The sequence below is a fragment of the Leopardus geoffroyi genome, chromosome D3, assembly GCF_018350155.1.
Source record: "Leopardus geoffroyi isolate Oge1 chromosome D3, O.geoffroyi_Oge1_pat1.0, whole genome shotgun sequence".
Lineage (NCBI taxonomy): Eukaryota > Metazoa > Chordata > Mammalia > Carnivora > Felidae > Leopardus > Leopardus geoffroyi.
The window spans coordinates 3,219,268-3,240,867 of record NC_059339.1 but is presented as its reverse complement, the minus strand read 5'-3'; the positions used below and the strand labels follow the sequence as shown (position 1 = coordinate 3,240,867).

The 21,600-nt window shown below is 55.1% G+C and overlaps 1 protein-coding gene across 2 annotated transcripts in view; it reads left to right on the top strand.

Moving 5' to 3' along the window:
• Positions 1–21,600, top strand: part of TMEM132C (transmembrane protein 132C) — a 308,814-nt gene that overhangs the window by 275,807 nt on the left and 11,407 nt on the right. For both annotated transcript variants that reach the window (XM_045459587.1, XM_045459588.1), the window contains one exon: positions 2,303–2,446. In XM_045459587.1, the coding sequence (XP_045315543.1) occupies positions 2,303–2,446 (144 nt within the window). The remainder of the gene's footprint in view (positions 1–2,302; positions 2,447–21,600) is intronic.

Here is a 21,600-nt window from a genome sequence, read left to right as displayed (position 1 = left end):
CGAGGTGGCCAGAGGCCAGAAGGCGAGGGGTCTGTAGCTTTGTGCACATGAGTCAGCCTCGTGGGACCCTCTGCAGGGCAGAGTGGGTCTGGAGAGACCCCCAGAAGACACTCGGCGCGTGACCTATGCCCCGACACGTCTCCAGCTGGGCCCCCCGGCCTGTGCTGCCTCCCTGGCCACAATTCAAATAGGGAGCCCGGACTCAGTCTGAGTCCCTGACACCTGACGCTTCCTGCCCCCATTTGGAACCCCAGTGACGGGTAACTCTCTGCTCCCGTGGTTTATGCCATTGGCTGGAGAGACACATGCAATGTCCATTCGGTCTGAATCTTGCTGTGATTCAGTCCAGGGATGGGACGCGTCGGGGAGGGGATCGTGGGCATGTGCGTGTGTGTGCGCACCTGCAGTGACCGTTAGGAAGCTAATCACAATTAATCCACGAGGGAGTTTGCTGCCTTAATGAAGCCATTAGCCAAAGACCATTCTGAGAGAGAAAATGTAAAGTCTGGACTCTGAGCACATTACCTGTAATGAACCTGAAAATGGACTTGGGGAATTTCCGCGGTATTCTTAGCATCCGTAATAGCCGGTGGGCGAGCCGCCAGATCGCGGCCCCAGCTCCCGGGAATCCTGCAGACCCAGGAGAAGACACGGCAGAGGCTTATTTAAGGGCTGGCTTCTGGGTACAAGCATCAGAGAGAGGCCGGGGCTCCACTTAGAACGGATGACTCTTTCAGCTGGGCTCCTGTCTAATGCGAAAGGTCGTTTCTGTGTCAGTTGCTTCCCTGGAGAAAGAGGCGAGAAAAATCTCTTTCCTTCCAACTCCCGCTTCAAAGTGGGGCAGTGCTTCTGGAGAGGGACTTCGAGAGAAGTTGGCCCAGAGGGAAGAGGTGTTAATAGAGGTAGGGAAGCGTTACGAAAGTGCGAGCCCGTAGTGCCCACAGACTCAAAAGAGAAGGCGCTTTCTTTATCACTTTGAAAATCACTACATGTGACGCTAATCATTTTGCATGAAGCCAGGAAGGACACGATGAACCCAGGTCCCCATAGCTGCAGTGGAGTGGGCTCTCCAGGGCAGGACAGGAAGAGCCTTTGGTCTGCATAAAAGTCTGCAAAAAGATCCCAGCGGTCTGGTGCCCCTCACCAAGGTGTAGTGACCGTGGCCACCGGGGATTAAAAGTGACCTGGCTCACCGGTGTCGTAGCGGAACTCCCGCCATTGCTCTTTGCCGGGAGGAACCTCTTCCTTCTTCTTCTGATGGTGGCCTTTCTCCTGTTGGACTCAGTCTTGGTAGGCTTGTGAATCAAAGGGGAGCCATCCTCCCCGGGATAAGGGATGGCCATTTAACCCGACCAGGCTCCCCCCACCCCACACCCAGGGAATTTAGATACATCATCTGTGGAGTGACTCAGGAGACAAATGGCCAAAGCCATTCACTGCACTCCACTCTGGAGATCCTGTCCCTTCCTGGCTTTCAGTGTCCTGCAAGCTGATCCGGGCCCTGCCTTTCCAAGGCCCCTTTCAGCTTCTCCGTTAACCCTGGGAGTGGCCCAGGACCCAACGGGTAAGAACCTGCATTAGCCTCCTGTTGCCATACCAAATTAACAGCACGTCCTTATAGTACAGTCCTGGACACCAGGAGTCAGAAATGAGCCTTTATGGAGCTGAATTCAAGGTGTCAACAGGGCTGTGTTCCCTCTGGAGGACTTAGGGGAGGGTCTGTCTTTTTCCAGAAACTAGAAACCATCCACGGCTCTTGGGTCATGAGGACATCACTCTGACCTCTCCCTCTGTCCCCGCCTCACTCCTCTTCCTCTGACCCTCTTATAAGGACTTATGATTCCATTGGGCCCTGCCCCCAGATAATCCAGGATAGTCTGCCCTTCTTAAGATCCTTGACTTAACCACAACTGCAAAGTCCCCTAATGCCATGTAAGGGCAAAGACGAGAACAGGGCGGGCCTCTGGGTGGGAAGGACTCACCTGATTCCATTTCTGTTGCCTACAACCAGAACCTAACTGGTACATAACTTCTACTCTCTCTCTACAAAAGGAGAATTAATGATTTTCGACTTTTGTAGCTGGAAACCAAGAAGGTGGCCGTAAATAAACGAAATTGTTAAATGTTCTTGGAAAATTCTTCCAAAGAATGGCCTTTTTTGCCCCAAATCCCAAAGTCAGTGCTATGGTGTCTTGTGCAAACAAACACAGCCTGGCAGATAGCTGGGGAACTTCCCGCTTGTGTCCAAGAGCGCTGAGCATATCAGCCCCCTTGACCCAGCTCTGTCTGGTTCTTCTGGCAGGACACTGAGATTCTCAATACCGCCATACTCACAGGAAAGACCGTAGCCCTGCCCATCAAGGTGGTCTCTGTGGAGGAGAACAGTGCCGTGACGGATATCTCAGAGCTGGTGGAGTGCAAGTCCGCAGACGAGGATGTCCTCAAGGTAAGCACCCCCACTGATCAGTCACCTGGGTTGAAATGATGGGAACTGTTGGGGCACACCCCATTCACAAAGAGGGGTCGGCACCAGGAAGTATGAAGTCCAATCACACAACCACCCTTCCAGCTCCAAACTCAGTTTGGAGTGTGGTCTGCTTTGGAGCGTGGCTCAAACCCCAGATACCTCCAATAACCAAGCTGGTGACACGGCGGGTGAAGTGGTCAGGGCAGACGGACACGCCCCACACTAGCTGGGCATCCGGAGTTTGGCGCCTGCTGATGTGGTCACCAGTAAACAGGAGATCAGTATCGCCATTCCTTCAAGAGAAGCCGCAAATTTGCGCTTTATGTAAAATGTTCGCAAATTTGGGATTTATGTAAAAGTCGCCCGTTTTTCAGTGTTGGCCACCAGTTGTAACTTTTTTTTAATGGGCAAAAAAATAAAATACACCTGCAGTGTGAGTCTGGCCCAGGCAGCTGTCCAAACCTCTGTTCTGTTGGGCAGACCGTGAACCGGGAGTCAACTCCAGCCCCCTGATCGTTGTGTAAATAAAGTTTTATTGGGACCTGACCGCTCAAATCTATCTCTGTACTGTCTGCGGTGGCTTTGGCACGACCACCGGAGCGTCAGGCCGTTGTGAGTGAGACCATCTGGCCCGCAACTCTAAAATATTTGTTACTTTGCCCACGCCAAGGAAAAGTTTGCCTAGAGCAACCCCTGCTGTGGAGTTTAAGTTTCGTGAGGGAACGACCCAAATTCTTGGTCTTTCCCACCACATTTGCTGGGACAATGTACTCACAGCACTGGCTCCAGGGATAAGACAGCATAAGGGCTTTTCCAAGCCAGAAATGAAGCATCTGGTCTTTCTCCGGATGAGAGACATCTCCAGATCTTTCTCCAGATGCATTGGGTCTTTATGTTTTCTTGTAGGTATGTCTCTGGGATTACAAAAGATGTAATCTCCGGCATCTCAAGGAAGAGAGGCTTTTCCCCAATTCCCCCAAAAGTGATCTATGGGCTAAGGGCAGCCCCAAAGCCACACACCCAAAAAGCCGGTGGCGGGAGGGGCGGGGATGAAGTTCTAAACCATATTGTTCAACATGAGCACAAATGTGGGCCACACATGTCGTTTAAAATTCTCCGTCACGTTCACGAAAGGGAGAACAGGTGAAGGTAATTTTCTAGATGTCTGTGTTTAAGCCATTGTATTAAAAACATTATCATCTCAACATGTGATCGATATAAAAATCATGAACGCGCTGTTTCGTACTCGGTGGGGCCCAGACACTCCAAATCTACGGAGAGCGTGTGTCTGTTACTTTTCCACGTCAGGGCTTCCTGGTCACCGTGGCGAGCGGCTTCCCCATTGGACCGCTAAGATCCGAACCCGGGGCAGGATTTTGCCATGTCGGCACTATGCTGGTGTTTTGTGCCAGGTAATTCTTTGTTAGGGGGCTGTCCTGTGAGACGGATTCCTGCCTCCTACCCCAATACATACATGCCTGTCACACGCCCTGAATGGTGAAAACCAAAAATGTCTCCAGTCATTGCAAAATGTCCCCTGGTGGGCAAAATTTCTTCCACTGAGAACCGTGCTCTGTTTCTGGCTGAACAGTCACCCCACTTCCTTGTGGCCGAATCACCCCCACTTTGTTGGTGAGGCCGAGGTGGGGAGGAGTCTCTTGGTTGGAGCTGGAGCCCTCCCTGCCCCGGCCACCATCACGTACCAGATCCCTGGTGGCCATTGGTTTTCATTACTGATCTGTGATGGGCACTAGGGAGGGCACCTGTTGGGATGAGCACTGGGTGTTGTATGGAAACCAATTTGACAGTAAATTGTATTTAATGTAAAAAAAAAAAAAAGAGCCAGGACCTCTGGGACACCTGGGTGGCTCAGTTGGTTAAGCATCCGACTCTTGGTTTGGCCTCAGGTCATGATGCAATGATGCAATGATGCAATGACCATACAGAACCTGCTTGGGATTTTCTCTCTCTCTCTCTCTGCCTCTCCCTCATTCGCACTGTCTCTGTCTCTCTCAAAAATAAATAAATTAAAGAAGTGTTTTTTTAAAGAGCCAGGACCCCTGATGACTTTTCTAGATGGATAAGAAGGCCATCCGTTAGCCTGAAAAATCCCAGAACCAAGTTTTACCACAGTTGTGGGTAGAATCATCCTTAGCTGCTCTTCTATGAGTTTGTCATGGAGCCCATTACCAGTATTTCCAGAAACATAATCAGCGTCTTCAGAGAAACAAATGTATTCGAACCAGAAATTGCCCCTGGAATGAATTTGGAGCAGGCTGCCCCTGGCTGTTGACAAAGCCACGTGACATCCTGCACTCAAACTCAGTCCCCAGGACCCCGATTCAGCCGGTGGTTTGGGGTCTGGCAGGGTCGGCGATGCTCGCAGAGCTGGTCTGTCACAGCGCAGGGTTCCACGGAGAGGACACGGGGCAGGGGACGTGTAGTCAGCGTCTCCCCTGCAGCAGGTGTGTGCAGGGCTAGATTGGGACAGCCCTGAGTTCCGCAAAGGACTGGAGACTCTGAGATCCACGCCGCGCCTCCGACGAGCCAGCCTGCGCAGTTTGCGGGCAGAAGACGCGACTCCTGGTCAGGGACGTAGGGCATCCAGGGAGTTTGCACCTTCCCGCACCAGATGCCTGAGCGCCTCTCCCCACAGGGTCATGCCACGGGCCATGCCGGGACACCTGCATACATAGGCTGTAAGGAGCCCTGGGCTTAGGGGACCCGAGTCCTTTATAAAAGGCACATTATGGGCTGAACGTTGGTGTCCCCCCCAAATTCATACGTTGAACCCTTCATCCCCCCCCCCATGTGATGGCGTGAGGAGGTAGCACCTTCGGGGGTGATTAGGTTTGGATGAGGTCATGAGGGTCGGGCCCCTGTGGTGGGATTGGTGTTTTCGGGAACAGAGGAAGCCACAAGAGGTCGCTCATAGATGGCAGGCGTGAGGTCACGAGAGGGCGGCTGTTGGGAAGCCAGGAGGAGGGCTGGGCCACAGAGCCGGTCCGTGCTGGCACCTTGATGGGGGACGTCCAGCCTCCGGAACCGTGAGGGACAGAGTCTCCCGCGTGAGCCACCCGGTCTGTGGGGTTCTGTCCAAGCAGGGCCAGGCGGACAGGGACAGAAAGCCCGCTCGCCTCCCCCGCCCTGGAGAGAGACGGCGTCCCTTTCCGTTTTGCCACAAGCATGCCCGCCCTCTGCTCGACAAGGGAGCACCGGGGCTGTTCGCGAGACGAACATTCGTGACAAGACCATTCAGACAACGGCAGCCGAGGCTTTGTAGGGTGCCGGAAGTTCAAGGGTGCCGTGGGGAGTTTCTTCCAAAACGTTCTTGCTTTGCCTTTCCGGGCTCCGCGGTCTTGGGCAGCTCACACGTTCCGTCCGCCTCCAGGTCTCCTTCGGAAAGTGGGGACAGTCACGGTGCGTGATTCAAAAGGCCGTTGTAAGGACTACCAGGTTTTATTAATCCAGTGAAGACTTGACCTAGTGGCCAACACGTGGAACGGACTGGACTCTGACCCCGGTTGGCTCGGGCAGTCCCCTCGATAGCCCCATGCAGTCGGTCAGGGGCTGCAGACAGAGCGCCTACAGGTATCATCTGTGTGGTGTGCAGAGTATGGCTTAAGAAAATCAGAATTTCCACCTATTTCAAGTGTGCAGCCCAACGATATTTAAGTAAACTTACTGGGTTGGGCAACCATCCCTGTGACCCAGTTTCAGAATATTTTTGTCACCCCATTTACCGTTAATCCCATTCCCACCCGTAGCCCTGGGCAACCGCTAATCTACTTTCTGTCTCTACAGATTTGCCTTTTTTTGGACGTTTCACATAAGTGGAATCCTACAATATGTGGTCTCTTATTAAAACAGTTCGGTGATCATTTCTTACACGTCTCTTGACACATCTAGGTGTAGCCGCACGTACAGAGACAATTTTTTAAAAGATGGGATCATGTCAGAGGTTTTTTAGCCGCAGTTTTTTAACTGGCAAAGCTACACACACACACACACACACACACACACACACCTGCCAGCCAGCCTTCCTCCACGATGGTGGGATCACACACGTAGCTCGAACACACAGATAAGGATCGAACACACAGAACACGGAGCATTCACACCGTTGTGTCTGCCCCCTTCTCGCGCCCTGCGATGCCTCCCGAGAGCCCCGGCTGGTGGGGGTTCGGGAACGGAGGCACCCCAGGAGCCGAGGGGTCTGGTGTGCTGTGTGCTCGGCGTGTGGGTTTGCAGGCGTCAGACTGTGAGTGCGGGAGGCCGTGGGACATCCACGAGAGTCTGTGCAGGTTTCCTGGGCGGGGGAGGAAGACCCGTGTCCTGGGCGGGTCAGGGATTTGCTGTCGGGCAATAGCGGAGGAGACGGCGTGCCGTGGACAAGCCCCCCCGGCTCCCCGCACCCGCGGAGTGCTTTTGCCCACATTTGTGCACACCTCCGGCATAAGGCCGTGTCCTGTAGCCGAGGGCAGGGCATAGGACGCTCTGCAGAGGCGTCTTGCTCGTGGTTCTCGAGGTGGCGGTCTCTTAACGGCGTGGTTGAATCACACGCTGGTGTCTAGGTCCCCTTCTGGTAAGAATGACAGGTGATGACGAGGCACACGGGGGGCGGGGCTGGAGAGGGCCCGGGGCGAGGGACGCTCTGGATGGAGCGGCGTCTCAAAAGGACACATCTGGGCCACTTGGCAGGGAGACGACAACTGTCAGTGCCCACTGTAACCCTGTCCCCCCACTTGCACCACGCTGTCCACGTACCCCCTCATCCTTAGGACGAGACACCGGGGCACCCCTCCCTGTGCCTCCTGAGTAACCCCCACCCCGGCCTGCCGCTGCCCTCCTGTGCCTTCCCCGGGGGCTCCTGGGGTCACAGGTGGCGAGGCCCCGCCCACAACAGGCTGGCAATGCCGAGATTCCGGGCATCGTTAGCAAAAGTCCCTTTACTGGATTTCCAGGGCCGACCTCCAGGGCCCGGCCCGGCTGCTGGCCCTGGTGCAGAGCTAAAGGGGATGCGTGTGGGCGGCCAGCTGCCCAGCTCTCCCGGTGACGAGTGCCTGTGATGGCTCCTGTACGGGCAGGACGACCCTGCTGGGGCGGAGGCCTCGGTTTCCCGTGGTTGCTGCTCCTGGGGCCCGAAACGTCCTCTCTCTTGCATGTGCTGTTGGTTCCACGAGCTGAGTCCATGGGGAGCTGGGCTCTTAGCAGCAGCCCGAAGTCGTTGGTCTGCGAGGCCCTGGGGTGGCGCCCCTCGCCCAGGGTAACATGGGCAGGGTTTCCGTGGGGGGAAGAGTGCTCCCCACTGTGCTCCTCGCACCCAAGGGCTCTGGGAGAAGCATCTTCGGCCCCAAGAGTCCCTGGGTTCTGGGTGAAAGCAAACCAAGGACCGCAAGGAAGTTTCTGGAACGCAGGGGCCCTTGCTGCCCACGTCCCCAGTGTGGGTCAGGTGCATGCCCACTGCCGGCCTCTTCCTCCAGCTCCGGTTCTGTCCGCTGCAAAACCGTGAGACAGAGTTTTAACACACTTGTGCAGGCAGAGCGGGCGCATGGTGTGTTCATGGCAGCGTCTCCTGCATCTAGGGCAGACCCAGGGCCCCCCGGGGACATGGGGCGACGTTCGGAGACCTTTGGGATGGTAGTGACTCAGACAGAGGGGCTACTGGAGTCTGGTGGCTGAAGTCCAAGGGTGCTGCGAAGGGTCCAGATCCCAAAGAATCATCCGGGCCCCGACGTCGATGGCCCCGGACCGTCCAGGACCTTCGGGTTTTACCATCAGGATCTCTTTTCTTCTAAGAGAAGCAGGATGCTGCAGGATACCCTGATTTGGATTTCAAAGAGATCTCTCCGGCAACGCTGGGGTCAACGCTATGATAAGTTCATTTTACAGATAAGGAGGCTGAGGCCCAGAGAGGTCAAGCGACTTGCCCAAGGCCACACAGCCAGAAAACGGCAGATCCAAGATTGCAACCCACGTCTGCCTGATCCCCGGCCCGGCGCACACGGTCTGAGGCATGTCTCCCAGCCCGATGTGAAGATTTGCCTCAAGCTGCACGGTGCAGTGTGGCCCCCACGTACCATGTGTGGCTATTTACGTTGGTTAAATCAAGTAAAGTGGAATTGGCAGCTGCCCAGTTGTGCGGGTGACACGTGGCCAGCGTCTCCTGCTGGACGGCACCCATACAGGACGTTCCCAACGTCACACCGACCCGGAGCCTTCGACTGGTAGGAGCCGTGCCGTGCGCTCACTCCCACGAGGGCGTGATGGGCAGAAGTAGGTGCCCGGGACTGGCCGGCGGAGGTCAGGTGGCTCCGAGCCTCCGTCTGACGCTGCAGAGAAGAGCCTGTTCTAATAAAAGACGTTTGCAAAAGATAAGGTCGTTTATTTGCGAGTTAGATTTCAGTGGAGTCCAGGGAGGCTGCGTCTGGATTTGCCTAACGAGCCACGGGGGTTTCAAAGCGCCAGGAATCCTGCAGCTGGGAGGGAGTGGCCTTTGCACGGATAAGACGTTTCTGGCCAGCTCCGTGAAGCGTGGGGGACAGAAGTCCGGGTCGGAGCCACGTGGCTGGCTTGCCTCGGGAGGGTTGGGTCTGGGTAGCAGCTCTCCCGTGCTGGCTTCCTCTGCCAGGTATGAAACGTCCTCTCCCTCTGTGGCCTCTCTGCTGAAATCAGTCTGAAAATAGGGATTTGGTCTCAGGCAGCACTGAAGCCTGCCCAGTGGTCCGTCATGACTTCATCAAGGGCGATGTGCTCGTTGAGTGACTCGGACTCTCAAATTGGCTTCGTAAGTCAGGGGAGAAACTGTCTCGTGCACGGAGGTTCGGGGGCAGATGCCCGTCTCTGCATCTCTGAGCTCTGTCTCGGCTTGCGCAGGTGTCATTCTGAGCCCGCATATGGCGGGCCCCAGAGCCCGGCGGTCCTCAGCCTCCCAGGTTCAAGTGCAGCGGAGATCAGCTGCTACCTCGGCTCGGTCAAAAATCCAGCGACTTCCTGTCACTGAGGTCGAGACCTACCCAAGCACAGGGACCGAGCGTGTGGATCAGCGGAGGCTCCCCTGAGAATATTTTTGCAACTCTTGCCGAAAATAAAACGAGTAGATGTCGGGGCAGCAAAAATAACGGACGTCCCCGGTGTGTGAGCTGGAACCTACGTTACTCCTGTTTGCTCCCTTTTCCTCCCATGAAGCGCTGCCCTTAGAGGATTAACAATGTCGGGCAGTGTCAGCCCATGACCGTCGTGCCTTTTTAGTGGTGCTTCATCGTGTCCTCCTTGCTGGGATGCGGTGGAAAGATGCGGTGTGTGCCCATGGGTGATGCCCGGCACGGCTCTGCCCCTCGTATCTGAGACCATGATTTTCGTTCACAGACAACGTCACCCAAACTGAATTAAGCCGAAAAGGGAAATTGTTGGCTCCTCTATCCGAACAGGAAGAGATCCCTGGCTTCAGGAGTGGCTGGATCCAGGGGCTCAGCATTTTTACGTCTCTGTCTCTTGCCTCGGTATCCTTTGTGCCGGCTGAATTCTCGGACAAGTTGTTCTAGGTCAGGATGGCTGCAAATGGCTACAAAACCCTGTTTTCACATGTAGAATTTCAGCAGACATGAGCAAATGCCTTTGGCCCAGCCTGAAAAGCTCCTGAGATCCCCTCTGTCTGCACCAGCTTAGCTCACGTGCTCAGCCCTGCAGCCAGGCGCTGGGACCAGAAGGATGTAAGGCTCCGCTTGGATTAGGGCGTAGTCACATGACCCTCCTCTTGAGGCTGGAGGCGGGGCTCCATCCAAACCTGGCAGGTGAATACAGCAGACTCGCTTGAAACTCGCACACACTGGCCTTCCAGCTTCATCTGGCCCCCGAGCTCCCAGAGGAGACACAGGTGCGGTCACGGCCACCCCTCCCCGGATTCCCCATCCATCGTGTGGCTGGATTGTTTCCATCCTGGCTGCCTGGGTCCCCCCGCGATTAAACCCTCTGCTCCTCCCTCCCAGTGACAGAGGTGACAGCACGGAGTTCAGGCGACGGCTGCTGCTTCCGTCCCCGGGCAGCTCCTCCAGGCCTGGAGGCTCGAAGAGAAGCCATGTGGCCCTCCCGTCATCACGGGACTGCTCCGCGCCTCGGGTCCCGCATCCCAGGGTTTTTGGGTCCCAGGTGACATCACCATCTGCCCAACCCTCCACAGATTCCCCGTTTGCTAAGAGGATAGAGACCTCTTAGCAAACTAAACCTTAGCAAATTAAACCTTCTCGGCACACACGGGTCCACACGTGTGATGGGAACTGCGTCCGAGGCAGGTGCAGTGTTTAGCTGGACCACGGCGATCTCTTCACGGTGCGTACAAATATCAGAACGTCAAGGCATCCGTCTCAAATACCTAGCACTTTGATGCGGCCAAAATACCTCAGTAGCGTCTCAAAGAAAATCAAAGAAGGCTTCTTCCTTCAGGAAACACTATGTTAGTCCTAATGTGCCAAGGTGACAAACATTCAGCTCTGCTCTTTTTTTTTTTTTTTTTTTTTAATTTTTTTTTTCAACGTTTATTTATTTTTGGGACAGAGAGAGACAGAGCATGAACGGGGGAGGGGCAGAGAGAGAGGGAGACACAGAATCGGAAACAGGCTCCAGGCTCCGAGCCATCAGCCCAGAGCCTGACGCGGGGCTCGAACTCACAGACCGCGAGATCGTGACCTAAGCTGAAGTCGGACGCTTAACCGACTGCGCCACCCAGGCGCCCCTCAGCTCTGCTCTTAAAATCACACGAGTTAGGAGCGCCTGGGGGCTCAGTTGGTTAAGCCGCCGACTCTCGATTTCAGCTCAGGTCATGATCTCACAGTCCATGGTTTCGAGCCCCGAGTCGGGCTCTGTGCTGACAGCTCAGAACCTGGAGCCTGCTTCGGATTCTGTGTCTCCCTCTCTCTCTCTGCCCCTCCCCTGCTCACGCTCTCTCTCTCTCTCTCTCTCTCTCTCTCTCAAATAAACATTAAAAATATCTAAAATCACACGAGTTATCATGCTTGAGTACGTGAGAGCAACTTCTCAAAAGACAAGGAAAGGAATCGAGTGTACTAAGTCTCCTGCCTGTGAGCGCCTTGGAACGGAGACCTCACGGAGGGGGGACCATGTCATCTCAGACCTCAGGAAATGTCTTTATAGCCATTGTTCTTTTTAATTCAAAAGTGGAAGAGTTAAGGTAACTTTTCACCGATCACATTGGCAAAGATCGTCAAAAAAACAGAAAAGAGGAGCGTTTCTGGAGCCAGACAACTGCTTTCACATGCCAATCTGAGTGCTACTGGCTGTGTGACCTTGGACAAGCGGCTCAGCCTCTCTGTGCCCCTGGCTCCTCACCTGTAAGGTGGCTTGTGTGGGGACAAAAGCCACACGTGCGTTCGGAGCAGAATCTGGCATACAGAAGGCACTTAATACGTGCCAGCTCTTCTCATGGGCCCTCTCCTCCTGGGACCTTCTTCCCCCAGGTGTCCAGGGCTGCCACCTTCCTCCAGGCAGGACTCTGCCTAAACGTCACCTCCCGAGAGGTCTTCCTGTGCGTGTTCTCCGTCCTTAGCGGGTCCTTAGGTCATCATGCTCTCGGTGTGTGTCACCTGCGGTTCGTTCTTTGTTTGCTTGTTCTCATCTGTGGCCATAACGTGTGCACGAAATGTAACTTCCTGAGAGGGGTCTCTTGCCTCCCTCTTCCCGTGTCCAGCACCTGCGAACGTGCCTGGAGCAGAGCAGGGGCACGGGAGGAGTACGGGGTCCCCTTCGCTCCCTGAGCCCGAGTGCCCTGGCCAGCGTCACGGCCTGGCCCCCCGGTGTCTCTTCCCGGCCTCCCTTCCCAGCCTCCCATCCTAGCCTCCTTCCCCAACCTCCCTTCTTGGCCTCCCTTCCCAGCCCCTTCTCCTGGCTTCCCTTCCTACCCTCCCCCTCTGGCCTCCTTCCCAAGCCTCCCCTCTCTGTCTCCCTTCCCAGCTTCCTTTTCTGGCCTCCCCTCCCAACCTCCCTTCCCAATTTCCCTTCCCAGCCTCCCCTCCTGGCCGCCTTCTCCGCCTCCCCACCCGGCCTCCTCCACCCCGGCCAGGCCTGGCCCAGCATAGCCACCTGCACGGACACAGGATTCCCGAGCCAAGACTGTGTGCCATTTCCATGTCTTGGCAGCTCTCCGCCCTGTCGGCTGGGTGAAGTGCGGTTTATCGCTGCACGGATTTCTGCGGCCGTGGGAATCCCGTTTGGCAACCACAGCAAGGGGCAGGAAGGGGAAGGAAGGGAGGTGTGCAGGCCTCGCCTCAGAAATGCTGGCCAGCGCCAGCCCCTGCCGGTCCCCTCTCCTCGTCTTCCTGAAATGTGCCGCTTCGGGCGGTGGGGGGGAGGGGCGACTGCACCCCGATGCCAGATGGGCCGCAAGGTGTGTGGGAGAGCGGACACGGGGAAAGGAGAGGGGCCCTAATCCCCAAGGCAGGCAACACCTCCACTCCAGGAAGAGAGGTGCTCCATGGAGGCTTCCGGAAACCACTGCGCCCTTCCTAAACCCGGAAGCAGGGCTCCCCCAGTCTTCTCCTCACAGCCCTTCAGCAGCCTCTCGGCTGCCTGGGGATGAGACCCAAAAGGATAAGACGGGCTGCCGGGAGTGGGGACAAGACAGGACGGAACATGGAAGTCCCCGAGAGTTCCAGGCAGGTGCAGCGGCACCCGAGCTCTCCACAGAATAACTCGGGCCGCTGTGCTGTGTAACCGATGACCCCGGCGTTCACCTGTTGAAGGAGTGACCCTTATTCTCGCTCACGCGTTTACAGGTCATCTGGTGGTCTGCGGGCTCAGCTGGGCGGCCCCTCCCTGCGGGGGGTGGGGGGGCTAGCATGGGCCCCATGGGGCTCGTTCCAGGGTGAGTCTGAGGTAGCAGCTACTTCTGGGGAAGCGCCTCGTGGCCAAGTGCACAAAGACTGCCCGAAACACGCGGCAGCTCTAAGGCCTGGGCTGGGACCAGTCGGCTGTCACTTCTGCTCACATGCTCCTGGTCAAAGCCAGTCACGTGGCCGGGTCCACCATCAGCGGGAAGGGGAATCCACGCACAGTAGGAAAGAGGGAAGAATCAAGACCGAACAGCCTCATCACCACCGAGCCGGTGGGCATCGGGGTTGAGAGCAGAGCTCCGGGGTCTGCCTGGCTCATGGACTACCTGCTGTGTGATGTTGGGCGAGTTGCATCACCTCTCTGTGCCTTCCTTTCCTCACTTGCAGTATGGATATGATTAACAAGATAGAGTAGCTCCCTCGTGTGTTCACAGCAAGGCTTCAGTGAGATCATCCATGTGAGCCTGTACTGAGTGAGCTTAGTGTAAGAGCTTAGCATAAGCACTCGACAAATGCTGGCCACAGAGCAAACGCTGTGACAGAGCACGCAATTACCAGTGAAAGCCCACCTCCTTGTGTGCACCTGTGTGTGCACCTGTGCGTGTGTGCACCTGTGCGTGTACCTGTGTGTGTTCCTGTGTGTGCATGCACCTGTGTGCGTTCCTGTGTGTGTGTGCACCTGTGTGTGTGTGCACCTGGGTGTGTTCCTGTGCGTGTGTGCACCTGTGCATGTGTGCACCTGGATGTGTTCCTGGGTGTGACTGCACCTATGTGTGCACCTGTGCCTGCACCTGTGTGTTTTCCTTTACGTGCATGTACCTGTGTGTGTTCCTGTGTGTGTGCGCACCTGTGTGTTCCTGTGTGTGTGTGTGCACCTGTGCATGTGTGCACCTGGGTGTGTTCCTTGCGTGTGTGCACCTGTGCGTGTGTGTACCTGGGTGTGTTCCTGGGTGTGACTGCACCTATGTGTGCACCTGTGCATGCACCTGTGTGTTTTCCTTTACGTGCATGTACCTGTGTGTGTTCCTGTGTGTGTGCGCACCTGTGTGTTCCTGTGTGTGTGTGTGCACCTGTGCATGTGTGCACCTGGGTGTGTTCCTTGCGTGTGTGCACCTGTGCGTGTGTGCACCTGGGTGTGTTCCTGGGTGTGACTGCACCTATGTGTGCACCTGTGCATGCACCTGTGTGTTTTCCTTTACGTGCATGTACCTGTGTGTGTTCCTGTGTGCGTGTGTGCACCTGTGTGTTCCTGTGTGTGTGCACCTGTGCATGTGTGCACCTGTGTGTGTGCACCTGGGTGTGTTCCTGTGCGTGTGTGCACCTATGTGTGCACCTGTGCGTGTGTGCACCTGTGCGTGTACCTGTGTGTTCCTGTGCGTGTGTGCACCTGTGTGTGTTCCTGTGTGTGTGTGCACCTGTGTGTGCGCCTGTGTGTGCACCTGTGTTCCTGTACATGCGTGTACCTGTGTGTGTTCCTGTGTATGTGTGCACCTGTGTGCGTTCTTGTGCGTGTGTGCACCTGTGTGTGTGTGCATCTATGTGGCACCTATGTGTGTTCCTGTGCATGCATGCACCTGTGCATGTGTGCATCTGTGTGTGCATGTACCTGCGTGTGCACCTGTGCGTATGTGCACCTGCGTGTATGCCTGTGTGTGCAAGCACCTGTGTGTACACCTGTGCGTGTGTGCACATGTGCATGTGTGCACCTGGGTGTGTTCCTGGGTGTGCGTGCACCTATGTGTGCACCTGTGCGTGTGTGCACCTGTGCATGCACCTATGTGTTTTCCTGTACGTGTGTGCACCTGTGTGTTCCTCTGTGTGTGTGCACCTGTGTGTTCCTGTGTGTGTGTGTGCACGCCTGTGCGTGTGTGCACCTGGGTGTGTTCCTGTGCGTGTGTGCACCTGTGCATGTGTGCACCTGGGTGTGTTCCTGGGTGTGCATGTGCCTATGTGTGCACCTGTGCGTGTGTGCACCTGTGCGTGTACCTGTATGTGTTCCTGTGCGTGTGTGCACCTGTGCATGCACCTGTGTGTTTTCCTGTACGTGCGTGTACCTGTGTGTGTTCCTGTGAGTGCATGCACCTGTGTGCGTTCCTGTGCGTGTGTGCACCTGTGTGTGTGTGCATCTGTGTGGCACCTATGTGTGTTCCTGTGCCTGCGTGCACCTGTGCATGTGTGCATGTACCTGCGTGTGCACCTGTGCGTATGTGCACCTGCGTGTATGCCTGTGTGTGCAAGCACCTATGTGTGCACCTGTGCGTGTGTGCACCTGTGTGTGTGCCTGTGTGCAGTGGGGGGTGGGGGGAGCTGGCAGCCCTGAGTGGCCGCTGGGGTAGGGAGTGTGTGGTGAGCCCCATACCTGAGCACCAGGTACTATTTTAGGCACTAGGGATACGACCCTGAACAAAACAGTCAGAAAGCTTTGTCATCCTAGAGTTTGTGTTCTAGAGAGAGAGGACAAGTAATAACCACAATAAATAGGTAAAACATCTGGTGTAAGGGAGGGCAATAAATGATAAAAGAGAAAAATAAAGCAAGGAAGGGGCTTGGGGGAGTTGCAATCCTAAGTACAAATGTCAGAGAAACGGGGTGTGTGCGTCTGGGAAGTTTGCGTCTGAGTAAGGCAGCGCCTCTCCACTCAGCGCTGCTGACGCTTGGGGTCTGCTGATCCTTTGTTGGGGGCCATCCTGTGCGGTGCGGGATGTCGAGCAGCACCGCTGGCTTCAACCATTAGAGGCCAAGTGCACACCTTCCAGCTGGGACAAGCCCTCCCCTGGTTGTGACAACCAGAAAGATCCCCAGGGACCGTCAGATGTCCCCTGGGGGACCCGCTGGCCCCTAGCTGAGAACCACTAGGCTGATGGGGTGTGGAAGGGCCAGCCGGGGCTCAGGAAACAAACGAAGATGCACGGACAATGCGTGGGACGGATGGCAGGGGTGCATCAGGGAAGGGCCTGTACCCCTCTAAGGATTTGTCCAGAGTTAAAAGGGTTCTGTGATTCACACTCAGTTGTACGCGTGAGCCCCGCATGAAGACAGTAACTTCCAAGTGGAGAAGAGCTCTCTGTGTTGGAAATGCCTGCTGGTCCCTTCAGATCCCTCTAACCTCTCCTCCTGCTCCGGGAGGCCAGCCTCTGTGGGGTCTGTACCAGGCCCCCGGTTCCCCGCGCACTGGGGTAGAGGGAGGCTCCAGCCGACGGGGGTGGAGCGGGGAGAGCGGTGTGTACTCTCATCCCTCTGGGCCCCTTCCAGCAAGCTTACAGGCTGACCACGGCTGCCTCGTCCACCAAGGTCCCCGCTCCCGGAGGCGGGCGCCTCTGATGGGGCAGTGCCCATGCTGTGCTCTGACACCTCCTCCTCCCCTGGCCTTTCCGGTGGTGGCCACATGCACCAGTGTCCTGGGGCTGCCGTGGCAAATGACCACGGCTGGGGTGCCGAGAGCAATACTGTTCTCCCACAGTCCTGGAGGCCGGAAGGCTGAAAGCAGGGTGTGGGCAGGGCCCCCCGCTCCCTCTGAGGGGCCCGGGGATCCGGGTCTCCCAGCTCCCGGTGACTGTGGTCCTAGCTGCTCCTCGGCTCGTGGCCGCATCTCTCCGCGTCTCCCTTTGTCCCCACATCACCTCCGAGTGCTTGCGTCCGGAGACTCCAGTCCTCCGTGGCCCACGCCCCAAGCTGGTAATGACCTCATTTCAGATGACTTCTGCAGAGACCCTATTTCCAAGCCAGGTTCATTCTGAGCTCCCGAGTGGGCGCGGATTTTGGAGGGTGCTCCTGAACCCCCTCCATCCCTGTATCTCACCTGCTGCACCATCACCTGCTGGTCTCCTGGAGTCCTGTCTACACCGTTGTAAGGAGTCCCCTTGTCATGCTGTCCTCTGGACTGTGTGTAGCATCCGTTCCCTGCCCGGGTTTGGACCCATCCAGCCCATGCAGCCAGGTTCACTGGGGACGGGCCAAGAGACTAAGTGCCAGGCCGCTCGTGACGAGTATGTAGGCGTGATCCCTCTCAGGCTCACTGGCCGGTGGCCTCTCAGCCCCTTCCTGTCCCTGCCCACCGGCCAGCAGGAACGGAGATGACCCAAGACCCACAGGGCACGAAGGGTGACTTCCAAGGCCGCAATCTTGGGGTGCCGCCCGCGAAGGCAACACAGTCAAAGCCGTCTGCCGAATCCTGCAGCCTCCATGCTCGCAGACCCTAGCCTTCACGCCACCGCCCCACCGCGGCCAAGCCACAACCTCGGCGAGCCCCTGCTTTCTCATCTACAAAATGGGATCACGACTGCTGCCCGTAGCTCCAGAAGGGACCCACGTGAGGAAAGCACGTCGCAGATGTAAAACAAGGCATAGCTACTGCACAAGACCGTGCAGTATTTTATGCGAACACAGCAAAGTACACACGTATACTCGGGGAATGTACTCCCTTACACGTATAGGGAATGTAAATCTGATTTTTTGTATCTGTGCTTAATTTCTGTTTCCAGCCCCCAGGCTCCTAAACGGAAAAAAAAAAAAACCCCACAACACTATGCCAGGAGTGTTTCTAAACATATTAAGTTTGAGATGCTAATTAGAGATCCAAATGGAGATGTTGAATAAGCCATTGGGTTCTGCAGGCAGGATGCTGGGAGTCGTTAGCACCTAGGTGGTTTAACTACATTATTACAGTAATGAAAGGAAGGTGTTCTAGGCTGGATGTCTGGGTCCCCCCACTCCAGTTCCTAGGTTGAGACCCTAACCTGCAATGTGATGGAATGACAATGTGGGACTTTAGGGAGGGGACTGAGTCATGAGAGTGGAGCCCTCGTGGATGGAATTCGTGGCCTTACACGAGAGACCCCGGAGCCCTCTCTCACCCCTTCTGCCACGTGAGCACATGGCGATGAGACAGGACCGATTCTCACCAGACACATCCTCTGGGGCTTCCAGCCTCCAGAAGTGTGAGAAGCTGTGTCTGTTCTTGACCCCCAGCCCGTGGTATTCCCTTACCGCAGCCCGAATGGACCAAGACAGGAGATAGAAGATGCCGTGGAAATGGAAGAAGGCCAATCACACTATTTGAAGGAGTGAGTCTCCACGCGTGGTCCCCAGATTTGGAACGTCAGCATCACCCAGGACCTTGATAGAGACACAGAGGTGGGGGCCCCACCGGGATGTGAGACTCTGGGGGTGGCTCCAACAGTCTGTGTGTTGACCCACCCTCTTGACGCTCAAGTTTGAGAACCTGCTTGGCTACTTTGTCAGACAACAGTCGCGTTGGACGCCAATGTGACCAGCAGATAGCTTTACTCTCCCCGTGGAAAGTGGTCCCCAAGTGACTCCCAACGGAAAGGTGGCATCACCGGGAAGTTGCCAAGGCCCAAATGACAACAGAAGATGCCAGCTGACCATGTGCTGCTCAACCAGACCCATGCTGGCCCCTCCGGGTGCCAAGAGCAGACATCAGTGGCCGGTTCAGTGGCCATGATGTGTTCAAACTGGATACTTTAAAGGTCAGAGTGAGCAGAGGCCAGCGGGCAGCTTTCTCGGCGGGAGGCCCATCCACCATGAAAGATGAAAAAGAGTGTCAAACGAAGCCAAGGGACTGAAAAGATTCCTTTGGGTTTTCGGTTCCTTTTTTTTTTTTTTTTGGCAGCTAAGCTGGCTCATTTTGCGATATTGTGGCTCTCACTTGTAGCCACTTAGGAGATGATGAATGCATCCCGAGACTTCCCCAGACATTTATGACACCTGCAGGATTAGCAGTGACAATGGCTCTATCATGCACCGCGACTCGATACCCTTGGCGTTCCTCTTAATTATTTATATATTCTGGAGCAGCCGCGTTCCCTCCCACCAGAGCTCAGGAAGGTAATAAATGAGGAAAGTCAATGGTCTGTAAATTACAACATTGATTAAAGAAGTGATTACTGATATAACTCTTGCTTGGCTATTATGCTAATGGCTGCCCGGATCCAGGACGGTGTTTACATGCTAATGGCGAGTCTGGGACGGCAACTAAAATTGGTTTCCACCCTTAATCAGTAGGTAAACATTTTTAAACCACTCTTGACCATGAGTGAGAAGACCCATCCGTGTGTTTCCTTCCCAGCTGCTCCTGCCACTGTCCCCGGCAGATGGAGGAAACTCTCTCAGCTCAGCCCTCACCAGCTGCCCTTCCAAACAGAAGTGAGAGCTGGGGATGAAAATTGGGCCCAGGGTAGCCATCCGTAGTTCCCAGAGGCTGGGGAAAGAGGGGTGATCGTGCAAGTTCATTGCTCAGCAGCGATGTGACTTAACTGGGTCCACAGACCCCCTCCCCCCCCCCCCCCCCCCCCCGCCGAAGGAGATGCTGCTTTTTCTAGAGTGCACAGTCCCGACAGGAGACAGATAAGCAAATTGGCAATTACAGCTTAGTATGTTAAGTGCTATGTGAGGAGTCCATGTGTGACTTCATTAACTCTGGAATGTTATGCAAAACTGTAGGTATATGCATTTCCATGGCAAGAGTGAGCTTGACTTGTGTTCTCAAAGGAGTCAGTGACCCCAAAAAAGTTAGGAAACACTGCTTGAGACCTTTCTGGAAGCTTTCAAGTAAACCTCTTGTGTTTCCACTGCTTTTGGCTCCATTGTATCTCATTCTCCGACCACATCTCCCCTCACCCTAAGATCCTTCTTTGGTTGTCTTGAAGCAGGCATCCCCATGAAGAAAGGGTTCAGTTCATTCATCCACCCAGCTTTCCATCAACCCATCCATCCATCCATCCACCTGAATATATGTATACATACATACACACACACACACACATCCATTCATCCACCCACCTATCCATCCATCCATCCATCCATCCATTCATAATTCATCCATCCATTCATCTACCCACCTATCCATCCATCCATCCATCCATCCATCCATCCATAATTCATCCATCCATTCACCCACCCACCTATCCATCCATCCATCCATCCATCCATTCATAATTCATCCATCCATTCTTCTACCCACCTATCCATCCATCCATCCGTCTATCCATCCATCCATCCATCCATCCATCCATCCATAATTCATCCATCCATTCATCCACCCACCTATCCATCCATCCATCCATCCATCCATCCATCCATCCATAATTCATCCATCCATTCACCCACCCACTTATCCATCCATCCATCCATCCATCCATTCATACACCAACCAAATGCACATACATACATTGGTCCTTTCAGTGTCCACTCTGCCAAGTTCCTGCTTCTTGAGCATCTGGTGTGAAGAACCAAGACATCAAAGATTTAAAAAAGATGCACTTCTTTCCTTCAAGTATCTCACGGTTTGGTGGTTGATCTGGACACGTGGGGCCAGTATAAATCGTATCTTATAAACTTGAATATGCAAGACAGCCATGTCATTTCTTGAAAACCCAACTTGATTTCTATTCTCAATTTTCAATTCATTAAGGCTACAGAACATAGTCCCAGACTAATTTCCCGGAGATGTGACTGTTATTGCCCAGGTCTTGGGAGAGGGGGCTTCTAGTCTTCACGTGTCCTGCTTACGGTCCCTAGGGGCATCCAGTGTCAGAGTTACCTAGGATACGGTCCCTCCCCTGTCCATGGCACTTCTCCAGCCCGCTTCCAGGGAACACCACAGGCATCTCCCTGCTGTTTCTTCCCCGCCCCCCCCCCCCGAGCGTCCATGGGGCTGTATATAGATTCATCTCCCTAAGGGTTTAGACTTTGGAACACACTGCCTTAATGCTTTCAGACTTTTATTTTATTTTCTATGTGTTTATTTTGCTTTGTGCTCTATCTTGTCTCTCTCCTGAGGCAATGATGTGGTAGGAACTGGAAAAGCAAGGGAAGGACTACACGGGGAGGGGACATACCTTAAAACGGCAATGCTGCCATTCACAGGATAAGCAATTATAATACAAATGCATAAACCATCGCAGGGGGTCGGGGAGGTGCCTGGCCAGGCCAGTAGAGAAGGAAGGGCGGGCCAAGGAAGCCCCGCATGCAAAGGCCCAGGGGTCTCGGAGACTGTTGGGGCTGTGATCAGGGGGAGAGTGAGTCAGGCTGGAGAGTGAGATCAGGGGGAGTGAGTCAGCCCCTGCAGCTCTGGGGGGCTGGTTGGGGTGACGTGTGGGTATGGCTCATTTTATGAGCAGACATCACCTCTGGGCCCCGCTCAGAGTTCGGTCTCAACTGCAGATCTGTGCAGGTTCCAGCTCACGTGGGGGTGGTACCACCTTCCACCTCGAGCTCCTGCTGTTTTCTGTCCCGGAGCCTTCTCAGACGCCATGCACCCGTGTCTCA